The sequence below is a fragment of the Rhamphochromis sp. 'chilingali' genome (assembly GCF_963969265.1).
Source record: "Rhamphochromis sp. 'chilingali' genome assembly, chromosome: 8".
NCBI lineage: Eukaryota > Metazoa > Chordata > Actinopteri > Cichliformes > Cichlidae > Rhamphochromis > Rhamphochromis sp. 'chilingali'.
Window position 1 is genome coordinate 22,615,359 of NC_137935.1, and position 20,938 is coordinate 22,636,296.

The 20,938-nt window shown below is 39.0% G+C and overlaps 1 protein-coding gene across 2 annotated transcripts; it reads left to right on the plus strand.

The window, feature by feature from the left end:
- The first annotated feature begins 4,051 nt into the window (after nt 1-4,051).
- Nucleotides 4,052-13,192, plus strand: LOC308400940 (uncharacterized protein). 2 transcript variants are annotated; one of them, XM_080889006.1, is made up of 8 exons: nt 4,052-4,105; nt 6,903-6,931; nt 7,596-7,666; nt 8,601-8,894; nt 9,120-9,416; nt 10,492-10,599; nt 10,709-10,752; nt 10,940-13,192. In XM_080889006.1, the coding sequence occupies exons 1-7, from the start codon at nt 4,100-4,102 to the stop codon at nt 10,750-10,752; spliced, it is 849 nt and encodes a 282-aa protein (XP_080745132.1). In that variant the 5' UTR covers nt 4,052-4,099; the 3' UTR covers nt 10,940-13,192. The 2 variants fall into 2 exon arrangements, with proteins under 2 accessions (XP_080745132.1, XP_080745131.1); XM_080889005.1 differs by having other exon boundaries at nt 10,709-10,748; nt 10,940-13,189.
- The last annotated feature ends 7,746 nt before the right edge of the window (nt 13,193-20,938 follow it).

Here is a 20,938-nt window from a genome sequence, read left to right on the forward strand (position 1 = left end):
GCACGTGCAAAGACCCTAAAGTGGGACTGATGAATCAGGGTGGCAAGAGAGGAACTGTGATACTATATGAGGATGTCAAGAATGACAAAGAAATATGTGAGTGTGGTACAGGACATATATGAGGACAGAGAGATAGTGGTGAGTGCCACAATATAAGTGACACATTGGTTTAAAGTGGGGATAGGACTACATCAAGGGCAGCTCTGAGCCCTTTCTTGTTTGTAGTAATGATGGACAGGTTGACATACACTACCAGTCAAAAGTTTGGACACACCTTCTAATTTAATGTTTTTTCTTTATTTTCATGGCTATTTACATTATAGATTCTCACTAAAGGCATCAAAACTATGAATGAATGAATACTGAATTTTGTAGTAAACCAAAAAAGTGTGAAATAACTCAAAACATGTTTTATATTTTAGATTCTTCAAAACCGCCACCCTTTGCTTTGATTACAGCTTTGAGTACTGGCATTCTCTCGATGAGCTTCATGAGGTAGTCACCTGAAATGGTTTTCCAACAGTTTTGAGGGAGTTCCCAGAGATGCTGAGCACTTGTTGACCCTTTTGCCTTCACTCTGTGGTCCATCTCATCCCAAACCATCTCGATCAGGTTTAGGTCAGACTATCTGGCGCAGCACTCCATCACTCTCCTTCTTGGTCAAATAGCCCTTACACAGCCTGGTGTGTTTGGGGTCATTGTCCTGTTGAAAAATAAATGATGGTCCAACTGAACACAAAGCGGATGGGATGGCATGTTACTGCAGGATGCTGTGTTAGCCATGCTGGTTCAGTGTTCCTCAATTTTGAATAAATCTCCAACAGTGCTACCAGCAAAGAACCCCCACACCTGCTCCTCCATGCTTCATGGTGGGAACCATGCATATAGAGATCATCTGTTCATCTTTTCTGCGTTGCACAAAGGCATGGTGGATGGAACCAAAGATCTCAAATTTGGACTCATTAGATCACTTCTGCACAACACAAATGATGGTCCCAAGCCCATTAAGAAGGCAAGAAATTCCACAAATGAACCCTGACAAGGCCCACCTGTGAAGTGAAAACCATTTTAGATGACTACATCATGTAGCTCATTGAGAGAAGGGCAAGGGTTTGCAGTATCGTCAACAAAGCAAAGGGTGGTTACTGTCAAGAATCTAAAATATAAGACATTTTTAGAGTTATCTTTTTTTTCTTTGCTGCATAATTCCATATATCTTGCTTCATATATTATCTTCATTATCTGATATCATCAGTATGCATCTACAATGTAGAAAGTAGTAAAAATAAAGAAAAAAACATTAAATGAGAAGGTGTGTCCAAACATTTGATTAGTAGTGTATGAGGTCAGATGAGATCAAGCAGGGGTCTTTGTGAACTATGATGTTTGCAGATGACATCGTTATACGTAGTGAGAATAGGGAGCAGGTGGAAGAGAATCTGGAGAGGGGGAGGCATGTGCTGGAGAGAAGACAAATGAAAGTCAGTAGAAGCAAGGCTGATTACATGTATGTGAATGAGAGAGAGACAGGTGGAAAGGTGGATCAAAATAGCAAAAGTAGATGAGTTTAAATACCTGGGGTCAGCCATCCAGTGCACAAGACGGGTGAAAAAGTGAGTGCAGACAGGGTGTGGCTGGAGATGAGTGTCAGGGGTGATTTGTGACAGAAGGATAGCAGCAAGAGTGAAAGAGAAGGTTTACAAGAGGGCAGTGAGACCTGCTGTGACGTTTGGTTCGGAGAGGTGGCACTTACAAAAAGACAAGAGGCAGAGCTGAAGGTGGCAGAATTGAAATTGTTTTTCATTTTCATTGTGAATGAACTGAATGTACAGGATTAGAAATGAGTATATCAGTGGGACAGCTCGGGCTGAGCGGTCTGGTTAGAGAGGCAAGGCTGAGATGGTTTGGACAGGTGCAGAGGAGGGAAAGTCGATATATTGGATAAAGGATGCTGAATATTGAGCTGCCAGGCAGGAGAAGAAAAAAAGAATGCCACATAAAAGATTAATGGATTTAGTGATGGAGGTTGGTGTGACAGACGAGGATGCTAGAGATGGGGTGAGATGGAATTAGATGATCTGACTTGGACTGGTAGAAATGTGTAAATCGTGGTCATCATTTTTTTAAGCTAGCAAAGAACCGAGAAGGGTTTTATGTTGCCATAAACATGCAGCTTTATGCAGGGACGCCTGTAAAATTATTTTAACAGAGATATTCAGCCTTTGCTTGGTGTGAGGGGAGTTTCACACATGGTACGAGCTGATTTGTTTAATGTCTTGTTTCAAATCTTAGAGCCTTTCCTCCCACATAGTGCTCATTGCCAGCACGTTTCTTTTTCACCAAGCAAGTAAGACAAAGTTTCAAGGTAGTATGTAGAAGATCTTGATATGAAAGTTGTAAGAAAAATGTATTTTGTATTTTATGTGCATTAAATAATATTCCTTTTCATTAAAGGTTTGTCATCTAAATGTTAAATGAAAAGCATAAGGATGAGTCATTTACAAACAATACTGCAGTTTCTTAAATTTTCCCTGGATACATTAAAAAATTCCCACATTATCTGATAAATCTTTTCCACATTGTTTCGTTATTAAATCCGAGTATATTTGCCAGGTGCTGTGGAGAATTCTTTTCTCTAAATGGGTGTGTCAGTGACCTCATGGCCTCGTGAGAAATTGCCGGCCCATCTTGGGTATTCCCCCTATTCCTCGCAGCTAGACACTCCCCCTTTTAACCGAGGCCACTCTAACCAACGTGTTTTGAAAAGGTCAATGCAAAGGAAAACAGAACTTTTACAAGAAACATCCCAAATAATTTCGTATGAACAAAATTTTTGAGCTAAAGGTCACTTGAAGGGAAATGCTTTGTGTGTAAATCTTTATCATTTACATGTTAAATTAAACAATAACCTTTCTAATACACTAGAAATGAGAAAATTGTCCACCTGGAAATGTCATATATGGGGAAATAATCAACTAATAATTGTGTCATCAGACACATTGTAATTATTTAACAAGAAAAACAAAAGAAGTTCTAGAAAAGTTGGCAAGAATTCAAAAAACATAATGTCAATGTGAAACACTTTGTGGTTAGTCAAAGAGATGATATGAAAAATCAGAGGTGGGCGTGTACTGTACACTCACAGGTCACTGCCTGTAATAAAACGTCAAAAGCCACAGAGAAAGTCCATAACTTGGCCACACAGAAAGCCACAGTCTTTGTGTTTGTGTGCGTTAACCAGTTTTAGCGAACGTCAAGTACATAGGTTTCCAAGTACATAGTCACATAGGTGGCACAATGAAACATTCACTGTAGTCTGTCAAACAAAGTTACACATGTTAGCTAAGATTCAAAATGAAAATCATAATGAATAATGAATATCACATGGTGTTTCATCTAAAGCCTTTTTTAAAAATGTGATTTTTTTTATTGTGTTACAACAATAAAACTGGGGTGCTTGCTTATGTCTGTGTTACTGTGCAACCTGAAAGAAAATATCCTTTTCCTACATTTGGTGAAATGTGACTGAAGCGCACTGATGTTCCTGGCATGTAGTGGAGCAGATAAAGTCGATGCCAGAACAATACCTTAAAAGGGCTAATAAACTAAGGTTAACTTTGCTCTTTAGTTTCTTTATTTCTCATTTATACAGTCTGTTACCAGGAGAACTATTTGGGATTTCTTCAGAAGAATTTCTGTCACATGTTCAGATGAGCCAGAAATTGATGCATACGGAAGTGTTTTAGGCTGATTGTATTACCACATAAAAAAGCAGGCACGCACAGACACACACACACCCACACACACACAATCAAAATCTTCACAGCTGTGTAATTCTTTATAAGGCTTGTTGATTTTGCCAAGTGAAAGAGGCAACGATTTGATTTAGATTTTCTAGTTATCGTTAACTACATTTTCAAAACAGTCAGTGATCATGCCTTTAGCCTTTATGCTAGTAACAACTGCTATCAGTTCTTACTAGCATATGAAAAAGGAACTGAGATGTGGCTCCTCCTCCCCCCGCCCCCTCAGCATACCAGACTAGTTGAAGAATTTACATTGATTTAGCGATTCATTTTAACACAGAGAGCACGGCGGCATGATGGTGAGTGTTTGCGTCATTTGAAGTTTGATAATGTCACATACTTAAACAGTGTTTGAATTGATTCGGGCTACCATCATCGTTCATGCTTATGCTAGATGATAATAATAATGTGAGTCACTCAATAATGTAAGCTGCTGTGTAAACAATCGAGGCTATGTGAAAGTGACAGAGAAGCGGAGTGTGCAGGCATGTGTGTCAGGGTCTCGGTGTTTACATTGCTTTATTCTAGCTTGCCTCAGGAGCAGTGAACAAATTAACAGTTCGGTTGTAGCTTGAGCTGAATCCTTATACAAGTTAAAACTTTAAGTGTTCAACTGAAACTAATACTGAGATCACGGATACAATGGCAAAAATAGGCTTTCTTCGAAAGGAGGGTGGCTTCTCCCTTAGAGATACGGTGAGGAGTTCAGCCGTCCGAGAGGGGCTCAAGGGTAGACCCAGGACAGAAACTCTCGGCTGGCCTGGGAACGCCCCGGTGTTCCCCCGGATAAACTGGAGGAGGTGGCTGGGGAAAGAGGGAGGTCTCGGCGTCCTCTTAGGGCTGCTGCCCCCGCGACCTGTCCCCCGGAAAAGTGAAAGATAGGTGGATAGCTGGATGGATGGAAAAGAACAAAAATGGCATGGTAAAGTGGAAACTGCATCAAGGACAGAAAAAATATACTGCTAATACAACTCTTTGTAACCAGCTGCACAGACAGCATGCTTATTGCAAAGCTAGCAAAGAACCGAGAAGGGTTTTATAGTTAAATGAATGCGGATAACCGGAAGAAAATGGATGGCTGTATAGAGGGATGAATGCTTCTCAGGAAATGTGTTTAAGCTCTGGAGTATAAATTGTGACGGTAATGGTAACGACTAGTATAGATGTGCTCTCAAAGAGAAAGCAGAGAAAAAAATCCTGAGCGTTTAACACAGATAAACAGATAGACATTCATATACATATATCGAAATTGTTATATGTAGATATTTTTTCAGCACGACTGAATGTCTGTGTGACTGTACAGCCTTTCTAGGAAAACGACTTTAGTATGAAACAGTGTGTCCACCATGCATGAACCCAAATAATTAAGAGAATGAGAAAGGAAAGAGAAAGTAACTTTTGTGTTTTGGCTGTCTCTGGGAAAAACAAAGGTCAAATGCAGAAAGTGTCAGCATTAGAAGACAAACAGAGGCACTCCACAGAATCCTTTACAGTCTGGCTTGTTGTTTAGTATCATTTAGATTAAAAAATCTAAAAAGAAGATGAGTCGTGAAACTCCATTTGGATGAATTCAGCTGATTGTGTGAACCAGGTGTGAGGTTTTTAATTTGTAAGACAAAAGGGGTTTAGAGGAGAGTATGTGTGTATGAGAATAGCTCAGCAGAATGAGTGTTCTCTCCAATCATTACGTCAGGGGAATTCCCGTGTACTGCAAAGCCTTGCTGATTAATGCTGTTCAGTTTGCACAGCAGTGTAGTGATAAAGCAGAAGTTGCAAATACAATAATGAAAAAAGGAAAACAAAATACATTCACAGATTGATTTGCAACACAGAATCAGAAATTCTATTTTTAAATATACTTGTAAGTACTGTAATTTGCATTAGAGTTTGGAGGTGTGCCCTGTTGTTTTAACATCAAAGATCTGTAAATTATTTTATGTAACATTATATCAAACAAAATGCTATTCACAGCTTACTCTCACATGTCTCATTAGGGAAATGTAACCACCCTCCCCCAATGGCCACATCAGAGTTGGATAAAATTGTCACTTAATTTGAGTCCTTGATTTAAAAAAAGAAATCCATCTGCATTACTATCACTTCCACAGTTCATTTTGTATCAGTATTCCTGAAACCAAATACACCATGCAGTTACTTGACCTTTGGGATTTCCCTCTGTTTTTGTTTCAACTTATGACAGTCACTGCTGCTAAATGGCCACTCGTGAAGGGTAGGGGTGTTTCCACTGGTCAGCCTCTTTAAAACACCTTCACTTTAGATATTTACTGACAATGTGGAGAGAAGCATATGTGATTTTTTTTTTTTTTTTGTGCTTTATCCTACTACACCATATCCTACAACTGAAACAATCCCGATTTGATTTTCCAAGTGGGAATTTCCTGAGATTTCTGATCACTGCCAGCAAAGTCACATAAAAAAAAGATCACTTCCTCATGAATAGTTTTAGAAACAATTTCAAGTGAAACTAGTTCATCAAAAACAAATAAAGTCTGTGCTTCTTGTTGGACGAAACAAACTGATCTATTTGTTTATTATATTTCATTTTTTATTTTTCCAAATTTATATAAGACAGGGGAGGATATGTAATAAGCTATGTGCTTATGTGGTTAGCATTTGGTTCCTATGATACCAAATGCGTAGTAAAAGAAAACTAGAATGTTGTTTTCTCCTAGCAGGTACAGGAATACACCCTTTTAGAACAAGCCCTCTCTTATACTGACTGGGACTTTCCTTTTGCTTCTTGTATACTGAAAACCATTTGGGTGTGTTCTTTCAGGATGAGACAGCCTGTTTTCCCCCAAAACATGACTGTAAAGAGCCAGTCAAATGTTTCAAATAAGATTCTAGTTCACTGAAAGGGTAGGATTGGGTGGGTTTCGGGACTGGGTGTTTGATATCGCCCTTGTGTAGCATTAATGATATTTTAAGACAAAACTATCATTCTCCTGACAAATGTAAATGGTGAGAAATCACTGCATGCAAGTTATTTTTGAGTGTTCAGGTGTACATGTGCCACTTGATGGCATCTCACACTACATTTCATTTCAGTGATTAACCAGTTTGTCTTTCTAACAGGCGTCCACCTGGAGCCGGTATCATTTCCTGTAAGTAATGCTCCGATTTTCTATTCATTCCTATCATGATTTCAGCACAAGGCAGCGTGTGGTTAGGGCACTTTTGATATTTTAACACCCAGTCACATGTTCCTGTTATTAACTGTTGCTCTGATACATATCCATGTGCCACTGTTGTGACTGGACTTGTAAGACTTACAGTAAGTAAGGCCCAAAAGGATTACTAGGAAGTAAATTTTGGAATGTAATTTTCTGGTGTTCTAATTTTAAAAGCAGTTTCCTCCTATATATCTCCTGTTACTTAAATATTATATTATTAATTATTTATATTAGCTAGTTATGGGCATCAGCGTAAGGTTAATGTGAAAGCTTATGGATCCAGACATGAGTTTGTAGCCTTCCCACTGATCTCATGTGTGCGCTTGTGTTGTTACTTGAACTGAAAAGAGAAGTGATCATTTTAGCTTCAAGAAGTTGGTGACAGAAGAGAGCAAATCTGGCCCAAGTTCATTATCTGTGTTTTACGATCATTGCTTGGCCACAGATGTTGTTTACTGAACTGTCTCAGTTATTTCCTGGTTGTTGTTACTGTCAGCTATCTCAGCCATCTTTAGGCACTGATGCAAAAAAAAGTGTGTGTGATTCTTTATCTCCGCGTGCCACTTTAATGATTCACCATTTTCTGTGTTCCTAGAACTCAAAGGTTTTCCCTTGATCTGCTGCTATCTCTTGTTCTGACACTGACTTGGCCCTTCACTGTCACAGGTGAGCAGTTCTGCCAGCAGCACTCGTTCATTGTGGTTAAACATAGAAACCAGTTGTTTATTACATGAATAAGAATGTGTGATATGACAGTATTATGCTTGGTTGCACATCACTAGCTAAGGAAAGAAAGCAAACGTGTGCTCCCCCAACTCAGATTTACATAACTTTAATTTTTTCTTAGTTTGATGGAGTGGTCTTATGAAGAAGTTAAACTTTTTAGGAGATTTCCTTTCTTTGTAAAAGGTGAATATGTAGATCAATGCTATTCGCACATCTTTGTAATGAATAGGAAGCTGCCATCCACATGACTGGACCAGCCATTACAGCAGCACCCTATGCTAACACAAGCTAAGCTAATGGGTTTTTGGGTTTAGCTCCAAATTTAGTGTATAAACACGAGTGTTGACTATTTCTTCTCATCTGACTCTCACCAAGAAAGCAAGGAACCCCATTTTCCAAACTATTTTCTATGTCTTCCTTCAGAATATTATAGCTTTCCTGTCTTAGTCCCTTTAATGCCCCCTGTTCAGTTTCCAGCTACCAGTCCAGCCCAGAACTGCTGGAAAATGCAATTAGTAGAAAAATCTGAATATCTGGAAGCTAAAGCCAGAGATGTTTTCTTACGAGTTGGTAGATAATCAGTCAAAAACACTCACACTTCAAAACAGGAAAAACAAAAAAGTTCTCTCCGTGTATTCTGCACAAAAAGGAAAGACAAAGGGGCTTATGAAGAAGTGAAATTAGCCTACCGCGTCATGCAGCGGAACTCTGCAGGAGCTTAAACAAAACCGCATGGAAACACATGTCTGCCCTAAAATAGAAACTGTTTGCATTCATTTCTCCCTTTAGATATTTTCTTTAATAAAAGATATATGCCCTAAAACTTCATCCCTGTTCCTTTTTTGTTTTTGTGTTTTTTGTTTTTTTTTAACAGGAGGTGCTGCTATTCTCAAAGGGGAGGTCGGTGGAAATGTGACTTTTCACTGCTCTGGTAAATCAGTAAAGAACATTGACTTACTTTACCTCCAAAGAGACAACGTCTTTGTTAATGGTTATTATGAATCTAAAAAAGTACCAGCAACGTGGAACAACACAAAGTTTGATCGCAACACTTCATCTGTGTTCATGGATAACCTAAAGGTCTCACACAGTGGGGAATACAAATGTCACATTCGGTACAAAGACGAGCAGCATATTAATGAAGACTCAATAACCCTCAGTGTCACAGGTATTTATGTCTTCAATTCATCTCATGAAGTTCATTTTTATATGACTGTCAGTGTGAATAGACCTTTAAGATGAAGCGTTACAATAGTGTAAAGTATGTGCATGTAATATAAATATAAACAAAGAAAACAGCTGTTTTCTTTGTTTATATTCATATATACGCCAGTCCCTTTGTACATGTTGGAAACACCAGGCTGATATCACTTTCCTTGTGTCTTTCTTCTAGCAAAGTACAGCAGGCCTTTATTCAGTCCTCCAGTCTGCAGCGAGGAAACCCAGAATTGCCAGACAACGTGTACATCAAATAATGGATACCCAGAATCCAGCATGATAGTTCAGGCTATAGTTACCAGCACTAATGAGACCATCAGGCAGATATGGCAACATGTGAAGTCTGTCTCTTCCCCAAATCCAAGTACATTTCTGTATAACATTACCACCGCTGTGAGTTATAACTGCTCGAACGGGGAGATAAAGTTCAGCTGCTCCGTGGGTGACGTCACTTCGGATGAGTTCTCAGTCTGTGAGTAGCCTGTTCATCTTAGAAAAGACAATTATTTCTTTATCAAAGTAGTTCCCACAATTAGCTACTGGACAAGTTTTGGGAAGTTTGAAAGCCAGTGGAAATCTCTTGGCATATATCCCCTTTATTGTTTTATTTCATAGCAACATCCTCTTATTCTGTCAGCATTTGTGTGGCTGACACAGAACAGTTTAGGTTGAGTTTTTGTGATTTTTGAGATTTTTAAAACTTATGTGAGGCTACTAGATTACATTTTTCAGCAAGACGAATGAAAGTGACTGAATAGCAAAGCATTTCCTGCAGAATCAAACTCAAATTACTGCTGAGACTGACGTGATAAAAATTACGTGCTGTATTTATTCTTAAACTGAGGTATTATGGAAATGTAAAATTTGTTTGAGCCTACTATATGTTTATTAATACAACAACAGAGTGGGTGCGTGGGGGAAGTTCCAGGTTTTTTAGAGCTTTGCAGTTTTACTATATGTCATGTTTTGACATATTAAATTATAATGATTGTTCCCTTTTCTTTTCTGATCAGTTGCTTGGTGGTTTTTAATTTACCTTCATGTTAAAATAGTGAAGCTGTGACACTGTGAATACATTGTGGTTGCTGGGTTGATAACATCACAATATCAGCACTGACAGCAGTAGTAGTGTAGTATTACTGCTGTGCCCAATGTAAAAAGAAAGATTAACGAGTCTTTTCTGCATATGCTAAGAGTGTGCTATAAACGTTTTCCTGAATCAAGAATCATACAGTTTAATCATACAGTGGGGTTTGTACTTATGTTAGTTCTGTGAAATGAATTCAGTTTAATTCAGATTTAAGGAAAACGATTCAGTTAAAACATTCGGCAGTTCATTTTCATGAAATAGTTTAAGTTGACCTTTAAGTTCCCCAGCATGGAAAAGAAAAGGCAGACATGCCTTGTTTTTAGTTCAGTTCACTTTTTTGTTTTAGTTCTTCAGGGTAATTAAATATAATAACTCTTTTTTTCTGTATTTCATAATACTTGTCATGTGGGGTTCTTTGTAATAATCTTGATTCTGATACATTTGTTCTCATTGATAGGTGCTCATCAGGATCAACGCAGCACTGATATAGTAATTATGACAGCCATTTGTATACTGGTGGTGGTGGTCATGATTGCAGGTGTTTTGTGCTGGAGAAGACGGACAGGTGAGCACAGAAATTGCACACATGTGTAAAACTGCAGGGACATGAAAATAAGAGAATGAATAACTCAAAATGTGCAGAAACTCATGGCAGGCTCTGTGTTGTTTTTCAGGAGGCAGTATGAGGCTAGAGAGAGTAAATACAAATGAGGCGTAAGTAAGTGTTTAATTGTCTATAATAGTGTAGTCATAATACTTTGATTACACAGTAATCTGTGTAACTTTTCATAGAAATCAAAATTGTACTTTTGATTTCTGCTTGTAGATTAGAACAGATAGTGCTTTCGCTTTCCTTGTTTTTTCCTTCTGCCTAATTATTTCCTTCTGTGTTTTATTTAATCCAGGGTGGAAATATCACTTTGTGAAAAAAATGGAGAAAAAGAAGCTGCTTGAGGGGTGAACCAGTGAAGGACAACATTAAACCCACGTTCAAGGATCTAGAGGGACAGATATCGTCTCCTCTGTGTCAATTACACACTGTGATCAGCTGGTTCCACGCAAAATAGGAATAACCTCACCAGGCCTCGCCAAGAGTGAGTGACCCATCACCAGGAACTACATGCTATTAACATTTCACACTCAACACTTGTGACTTTTAGCGTTTGAGGAAGTATCATATCTTGTTCTTTTACTGGTGAAGCAAAGTGCGTCAGTAAAGTGAGAATGGCTGACTTCACTATGTAAAAGCAAAAAAACAGACTTTATCAGCGGTGTGCGGTTAGGTTGTTGTTGAATACTGGAAAACTGTGACAGAAATACCTCCTGACGCCGTGTGACGATAGACGAAAAACAAGAAGTTAGAAGAATTATACATATGTATGTTTGTATTTGTATACTATGTATATGTGTACTTTGTTGTTACACCAACCACTGCGGGAAGAACCTGGCACACTCGCTACAATGGTCACTTGTGGACTATGAGTCATTTAAAAAAAAGAAAATACTGTCATTGCTGCACTTTAAAATCCCCTCCTGTACATTTCTTCTGTAGCCAATTTTTAATGTTTTTTTCCCTAGATTTTTAAACAACAGTGTAAATACTATATATTTTTTTTATTTTAATAAACAAAAAAGAAAAGTTCAGTCATCTTAGTGTTGATTTTTTTTGTTTTTGTTTATTTTTTAATAGAATAGTACTACATTGGGGTCAGAAATAATAACTGACATGTACTGGAAAAAATGTGGATGAAGAAAAGCTGGAATTCAGAACATTTTGTGCAGATTAACTTGTAATTTTAAGCAAATTTTGTGTATTGTGCAGTAAGTTCCAGTATTTTCAGATTTCCTTGTAAGGTGCAATGTTCAATACAAGGGAAATGTGTTTTTTCTGTATTTTATTTAAATGGCCGTTAAACGTTCCCTAATGGGGGATATTGCGGTCTTCTCCACAATTCTGACGTTTTCTCAGGTGACTGTTCTCAGGTTATCACATGTAACCTTTTGTATGCTATTAAGCATAATATTTATTTCAGTCTAACTTTTACTTCCTTGAAGATATTTATCGGTAAAATGTTTGTGCTATTTACAGTTTTTGGTAAGAGGAGCCTGTCTGTTATTCCCCATTCCCTGGAATTACCAAAAATTCTCTAAAGGGTGTTTTCATTTCCTAAATTTGCTTGAAACACTCTTGTTCGGTGCCTAATTTATCTTTTCTTTTTGTTTTTAGAGTTTCAAATTCTGTCTGTGTCCCTTTTCAACCAATAAAAGTTATGTAATTTAACTGAAGTTGTGGGAAGAGTTACACTCGCACTTCACTACACCACACGCAGCTTTAAACCTCCAAGTTCACCTTCAGCTGCAATGTAGTCAAACTGCCACTAGATGTAGTACGAGCACCACAAAATTGAGCTGACTCTTGCTCACGTATATGATTGTTTTTTCAGGTTTATGTGTACAAGTGCATTTGGATGTTACTGAAATACCTCATGATCCCAAGCACACTTGTCTTAAGATAGCCTGTGAAACAAAGTTAACTTCCTTCTGCCTAAGAAGGAAACATTGTTTAATGTGTAATTATATCAGTGTCTGCACTTTCCTTCCCAGTACAAGAAAGGTGTTGTAGAGTAGACTGGACATGCCATAAATAGGGTAATTCCCTCACTATTAAGTCTTTGAGAGAGGAGATGCAAGTGAATATGGTGTACACGTCACACTGAACTGTCTTTTTGTATATACACCAAGTTTGTACCTACAGCGCTGTGCAAAAGTTTTAGGCAGGTGCGGGAGGGAGAAAACGCTGCAAACAAAGAACACTTTCAGAAATATAAATGATTGTTTATTGGCCCCAAATTTATTCTGCAGCAGGACGACAACCCCAATCATACAGCCAAAGTCATTAAGAACTATCTTCAGCATGAAGAAGAACAGGAAGTAATGGAAGTGATCGTGTGCCCCCCACATCATCGAGTGTGTCTGGGATTACATGAAGAGACAGAAGGATGTGAGGAAGCCTACATCCACAGAAGATCAGTGGTTAGTTCTCCAAGATGCTTGAAACAACCACCAGCCGAGTTTCTTCAAAAACTGTGTGCAAGTGTACCTAGAAGAATGGATGCTGGTCATACCAAATACTGATTTAATTTAGATTTCACTTTGGTTCATTCACTTCATTTTGTTGATTGATGAAAATAAATGATTAATACTGCCGTTTTAAAAGCATTCTTTGTTTGCATCATTTTTTCTCACCTGCCTAAAACCTTTACACAGTACTATATACTTAGTGGCCATTTTATAAGTTACACCTTGCTAGTACCACATTGGACCCCCTTGAGCCCTCAGGAATTCCTTAATTTTTGATGGCAAAGTTTCAGCAGAGTGCTCCAAACATTCCTCTGAGATTTTTGGTCTGTTATGACATGGTAGCATCACACAGCTTCTGTAGCTTTATCAGATGCTATCTATGATGTGAATCTATCATCACACTGCCTGGAAGATGCTCTATTTGATTGTGATCTATTGACTATTGAAGTCATTTGAGTAGAGTGATCTCACTGTCATCTTAAAGAAACCAGTTTGAGATGATTCAGCTTTGTGAGTGCATTTTCTCCTGCTGGAGCAGACGTCAGGAGATGGGTACGCTGTGTTCGCACATATATACAGAAGGTCAGCAGTGATTCTCAGTTGGTACTAACAGGCCCAAAGTGTGCCAAGAAATTATCCTTCACAACATTACAGCACTTTGTTTGTACACGGCAGGATGGATCCATGCTTTCATTTTGTTTATAACAGTTTCAGACTCTGCCATCCAACGGTTGCAGCAGAAATTGAGACTCATCATACCAGCCAACATTTTTGACCAATCTTCTGTTGGCCAATTTTGCTGAGCCACAGTTTGTTGTTATCGGTTGATAAGAGTGGCATTTGGTGTGGTCTTCTGCTGCTACAGCACCAGGTGCTTTATTCCTTTTTTCACTGAATTTGTCCCACCTAAAGATACTACTGCCAGGAGGCTGGGGGGTAGTACTAGTGGCAGGCAGTATTTTTTACATTTTATTGCTCCCATTATCGTTCTCATTTCTCCAGAAGCAGATTTTCTCTCACTTTCTCTCATCATGAGTCACTGTGACAGGCTGTCAGTCCACGTCTCTGCCCTGTGTTTACATTGCGCAGCAGAGCAGCACCAGGCTCGTTGCACTTCAGGAATGTAACCCCAAGGTCCGTGCCTTCCTCCTCCTGTTTTCCATTTTCTCCCCACTAACTTTCCCAATTTTTTCCTTCCATTCCTTCATTTTTTATTCACTCTTTGCAAAGACTCAACTCTTCCCTTTCTCCAGTCTTTCCTCTTCTACTCCCATCCTCCCAGAAACATCCTTTCCTCTGCCATCTCACCCCCTCCCACTTGTCCCATTCTCTCCTACTACCACCTTTCTCTTCTCTTTCCTTTACCAACCCTTTCTCCTTTCTCTTCGCCAAGCCTCCACTCCCTTTCTCACCCATGTTTTTCTTTTCCCCTTTTTAAAATTCAGAGCATTGTCCCCGCTCACTCACACCCCCTTTCCCCTGTCATCATCCCCTCACCTCCCACTCCGCCCCATCTCTGTCCTCCCTCCTCTCATTCCTCTGCTGCCTAACCCAAACAAACCAGGGAGGACCTTCTTCTCTGGTGATTGTAAGAGAAACACACCACATGTCAGAGTTGGTTTAAACATAAACATTAGTCAATCTGAAGTACTGAAAAAGAATATGAGGTACTTAAGTTCAGCATGAAGTGAAATTACTATTTTATGGTAAAACTAACCACCGAATAGACAACAATTAGAAAACAAAATGTCTTGGTGTATATAGGAAAAAGTTTATTCCCTTCTCCATTGTTCTGTTTAATGAACAAAAACCACTTAATAGTACTACACGCTAGCCTACAAGGAAAGCAAAACTATCCAGTTTTCCCTTTGTTTATAAAGCACAAGTCTTTATAGACACATTAGGAGTCAGGGCAAAGAGAGGAGTTATGATCATCATAAAGAATCTAAGCAGACTTTTGTGTTTTTCCAGTGACGCAGCAGAGCGTGTAATCTACTGCTTAATGGAGAATGCTCTCAGTCAGAACACAGGCCTGTGGCATTTCTCAGCAAGTGGTTTGTGACCTCTGCCACATTGTTCTGTGTGGGACTTATAATCAGATTATACTAGTTATGAAAGTCAACTAGATTAGTTTTAGTGGAGGGAGCTGGAGCACAAAGGCATCAATTCACAGCAGGAGAGGGGAGCTGATCAGCTTGAGGAGGATTGGTAATGTTTGCTAAATACACAGAGAGTGCAGTGTAGCAAGGCAAACAACGTAGAATAATGTAGACAGCTTAACTCAGCTCAAAACTGTACTTTTAAAATGTACTTTAGAATTGCATTGGAGTATCAGTAATCGTAATGTGCTCATAAATGTGCCCAAAATACTACAGCAATTTGTAGGTATTGTCAAGTAATACCACAAATCGAGTATTCTGATTGGACAAGAAAATGTTTGTATGTTTGCAGATATTGCTGATGTAAATAAACTGTCACAAAACACTAATAAGTTGGTGACTTAATGTCTGTCCCTTTACTAAAAGACCAGCTGTTTCATTCTAGCCTTGCACTTTTTTTGGTGTCGGCTTTTTAAATAAACAAGCCGACATACATTTGAGGCTGTAGGCTGTACCAATGGCTCTCATTTCCCATCATGCCTATAAAGGACCTACTAGTTAGTCACTCAGTCTGTGGTCTGTTTAGGTCTTCTGTCTTATGTTTACAAGTGTTACTTTTAGTTTATATTTTTACTTGCCAATTTAAACCCCAGTTCCAATAGAAGATGGAAAACATTTCAAAGGTTTAAAATGACACTTCACGTTCATAAAAATATGAGCTCATTTTGAATTTGATGCCAATAACAAACCTCAACAAAAATAGTTGGAACTGGAGTAACACAAGGCTGGAAAGGTAAGCGGTACTAAAAAGAAACAGCTGGAGGAACATCTCACAACTGATCGGGTTAATGGTCAACAAGTCATTAACGTGATTGGGTATAAAAAGAGCATCTTAGAGAGGCAGGTTTTCAACATGGGTAGAGGTTCGGCAATCTGTTCATTTCTTGAGGTTAGGCTGTCAGTCCACGTCTCTGCTAATTTCAAATGGACTAAGGCAAGGTAGAAAACTGTTCTGTGGTCAGATGAATGAAATCTGAAATTCTTTTTGGAACACATGGAAACTAAAGGGAGGAGGCACCATCCAGTTTGTTAACAGTCCAAACGCCTGCACCTCTGATGGTACAGTGGTGCATTAGTGCCTATGGAATTAGCAGCTGGCATATCTGGAAAGGCACCATCAATGCTGAAAGGTATATACAGGTTTAAGAGCAACATATACTGACATCCACACAACATCCTTTTAAGGGAAGGCCTTGCATATTTCAACAAGCCACACGAAACTGAAACCACCAACTAAAAACATCTGACGCATCATGAAGCAAACATGAGATAAGTAGATCCAGGACTGTTGAGCTGCTAGAATCCAGACAGGAGTGGGACAACAGTCCTCTGTCAAAAGTCCATCAGCTGGTCTCCTCATTTCCCAGATCTTTACAGACTATTGCTACACAGTGAAAAACATGGCCTTGTTCCAATGTTTCTGATGCTTGTTGTTCCATCCAACTCAAAGGGATTATTTCTTAAAATGATACATTTTCTCATGTGAACAATAGATATGTTTTCTGTGTTTCTGTTCTGAATAAAATATGGGTCTATGAGATTTGCATCATCAACAGATCAGTCTGTTTTTATTCACATTTTAAACCACATAGAAATGTTTTGGGGAACTGGAAATGTCAAATGATTGTGATTTCGGTGTAATTTCTGTAGGAGTTTATTGTTTTTTAATAAATAGTGATACAACTGTTGTATTTCTTTACACTAGCTACAGGAAATATACGGCAGTTTCTTTTTCATTCAGTGCTGCCTGCACACAACCTTACTGAGAGCCACTGAGGGAAATGGGCTCCACATCGAGAACCCTAAGTTAGATATGTTTTGTAGATGGTGCTCAGAGAAGAAACATAACGAGGCTGTTGGAGCGGTCGCAGTGAGGGACCAAGCAGGTCAGGAGGTTCAGCTCTGGTGCTGAGGCTGACTGATCATGTTGCTGTCACTGCAGAAACCCTCTCTCTCTGACCTCCAGAGACAGGAGAGGTGACCTGGAAGCATTTATCACCTCTGTGCTTTGTGACCCATGGGCTGGTGCCTGAGAGAGGGAAAATAACACTAACATAAAAGGAGAAAGCAAGGAGGAGATAGAGAAATAGATGAGGAAAATTGTGACCCGGACAACAATCTGTCACTTTTAAGCCAAATTCGTAAACTGAAAAACTTTTTTTTAGTGTTTCATTAAATGAGAATGTCCATATTTTTTTTGTCCATATTTGTGAGTAAAGAATCTCATTCTGCATTTTGAAAATTCTAGTGGCAGGTTTCTGAAACTGCTGGAATCCAGTACGGGCTATTTGAGTGTGCATTAATGAAGATATTTCTTAGTCGGAGGATAAAAGCATTGCTGGTGCAAATGTGTGGGCCTGGTTTGGTTGAGCCATTAGTTATCATCAGAGATTTGAAAGAACGTGAAGTATTGTGAGAAATAGTTGGCTTCTAGCTCAATAGAACTATTAACACCCCTCTGTAATGATGATCCACCAATGGAGCTCTTGGCGAGGGCTTTTTTAACTAGGCAATAACCCAATATCTAAAGCAGTGTGCATGTGTGTGTATATGTATGAGCGTGTGTGAGTGTGTGAGTGTGTGTGTGTGTGCATAAGCGAAATTTGAGCAGACATTGACTAGAGTCACATCTCCTTTGAATATTTATAGTACTGCTTAAGATTTGACCTTTACATTCGCACACTCATGCATGCAAACATATAGAGAGAAGACTATATTACCTATCTATCTATGTAGCCATCTATCTGTCTAGGGTAGGTGTGGAGTAGACACTAGTTTGCGGCCTGAAACACTCAGACAGGTGATCACTCTTGTGGGAAGACTCTATGAGGGGAGATAGTGTGAGAGACCAGTGAGCAACTAGTATCAAGGAATGGCTGGTGGGATGCCCAGTTGGCTGCAGATACTTGGCAGCTTCATGTTTCTGCAAAAGCTGAACATCAAAGACTACCAGAAGTATTAGTAATGTGTGTTGTGGATTGCTCTGTAGTGCATACAACAACTGCGCAGCCATAAGCTGTGTATTGAGTATTGGCTTGTTCTTGCCTTTATTAATATGAGTAAAACGAAAACTAGCACAACCTGAAAAATGTGTGTTATTGTTTTGTTCTTGGTACCTTATCAAGTTGAAATGATGAACTAGCTACATAGCCAAGATGGCAGCCAATGAGGGTAAGAAATGTACCGCATTCCATACTCAACTTTTTAACCAGTCTTTAATTATGAAAAATTTAACCCCCCCCCCCCCCCCCCCCCCCCAAAAAAAAACAACAACCCTCAAACAAAAACAAAAACAAAAAAATAGAGCTAGTATTTTTTTTATCAAATCAGTTGACCAGAAGCTAGTAGATGAGCCGAATTTACTTATAGGGAAATCCTAATATGTCGGTTATAGTTTTACATAGATGATTGCTGTTTGGTGTGTGTTTTTGTGCGTGTGAAGTGCATGGATGTATGCCATCACTTCATCATGGCACCATGGCAGTAGCTGTTGCTGCATAATATTGACTAAGCTGTGCTCTGCCAACAACATATTTTCTTCAGTCATACCCCCCTTCACCCTCTTTTCACAGCAAGTGTTTTCCCCTTTCTGTTGCTGGGTGAAGTTTCATCTCTTCTGGGAGCAAGAATCTATATGAAGGCAACACAGTTGATGGCAGTGTTCTATAGCTACTATGCAATTAACTTTTACTGCTTAGTGATAAGTTAAGGAGGGAGAAAGCTGTCTTTTACCGTTTTAAAAAAGTATGCTTTTGTGTTACATGGGCTAAAGGGGACATAATTAGCAACTGAAAGTGAAGAAAGATGCGAAGAAAAATGCTCTGCAAGCAGGGGATACTTGACACCAAAGGGTCCCTGCAGCAACCTCATCTTAAATTTATCTCTACATCCCAGACATGTTGAGGGATTTGAGGAGGGACATGGTGTACAGACACTAATGTGGAAAAAAAAAACAAAAAACGCACCCACCAGAGAATTTTGTTTCCATATGTTAGAAGAGTTTATCAGATTGAAGCCCTGTGCATGAGCTTGCATCTGTCTTGCACGTACGTTTGTCTTAGTGAACGAAGGTGTGCGTGCAGTATGTGTGCAATAATTGACACCTGAGACAGTTAGAAGGTCATTCCTGGAGTCTGGTCACATAGCTTTGATCATTTTCTCATCGCCTCAGAAATAGACCAGAGAGGACAGAGTTTGCACAAACACTCCCTTGCTCTGTGTGTACTTATGTCCAAGGGGGAGGCCAAGGGAGAACGTTCGTCTAACAGACTGACAGGGAATGTGCACTTGTTTGCAGTGCACAAGCCTTTGTTTGCATGACTGCCCTAATGCATTTGCACCCATACTTTTGTTTGCCACTGCTTGCATTTATCGTGTGAAAAGGCTCATGCACATGTATGCAAATACCCAAGGGGGAAGTCTGTGTGCACTCATGTGAGTGTTGAGAGGGGTGATTGTGGTTTCTCAAGCTCAAAAAGAACTTTGAGCTCTAATTTGTGCATGTATGGATTTCTTTTATGAACAATGAACATGAGGAGTTTGAATTGGTTAGATTTGAGCTAATAACATATAGTAGAGGACGTAAATAGTATAAAATATTTATCTGCAGATTCGTTGTTTTAATCTTCCTCATCAGACGTTTTTAATGGAGTGTGGTGTTTCTTTACTTTGAGAACAAGTTTTACAAGAAGGTGCAGTGATTGTAGAAAGAGATACTCGGATCTTTATGTGGTTTATGGAATTGTGGATGCGGGAAACCTTGTAAGGCAAGGACATCGTCTGGGGGAGATGACTCTGAGAATCCCACCATACAAGTGTCCTTGTAACAAAAACAACTTGCTCTAATCTTCAGAAAATAAGTCCTATTTCTTGTTTGGTTTTTCACATTGAATAAACACATATAGACATATATTGGTGCAATTGGAGACATTGTCATGGCATAATTAAGTCCAAACATTGCTCATCAAAGTGTCTTTTTGCCACTTTTTGTGGTAGTAAAAATTGCGCTTTCTCACACAAAAGCACAGAATTATGTACCTAAATATACTTGACAATTACATACTTTTTTTGCTATTAGTTATACAACATTTAAGCCATGCTATGCAGCATGAGAGTTTGTCAGATTGGCACAGCTAGTGTTTTAAATAGTCACATGTTTCCTGAAGATTTCATCCATAAAAGACCAGAACCTAATTTAAACAGCTTGGTCTATAAACAGTCTGGTGCTTATCCTTCTTAACACACACACCTGCACTATATCTGTGCTTGTCCTAAAATAGCCACCAGGAGGAACTCTTTTCTCTCAGTTTTAGGACATACTTGTAAAAATGTTGTTTTTTTTTTTATCTCCTTTATTGGATTTACACATTTACTAGATGCTCTGATAGGTTTAGTCTTGGTGGTCTGATGATATCTTCAAGAGAGTGAGAGAGCAGAGGAAGAGGAAGCATGCATGGCTGGAGGCAGCTTCTTTAAAACCCCCATGCTCTTGTTATATTTAGTGCTTGCAAAGTTCAGCCCCGATCCTTTCTTTTTTCTCTCTCTCTCAATTCTCCATGTCACGATTGTACTTGACATAGCGAATAAAGTCGCCAACATTTGCAGTTAAGTACAAAACACTTTTAATGTTGCAGAGTAGCACAGTAAAATCTAACTCTCAGCTCT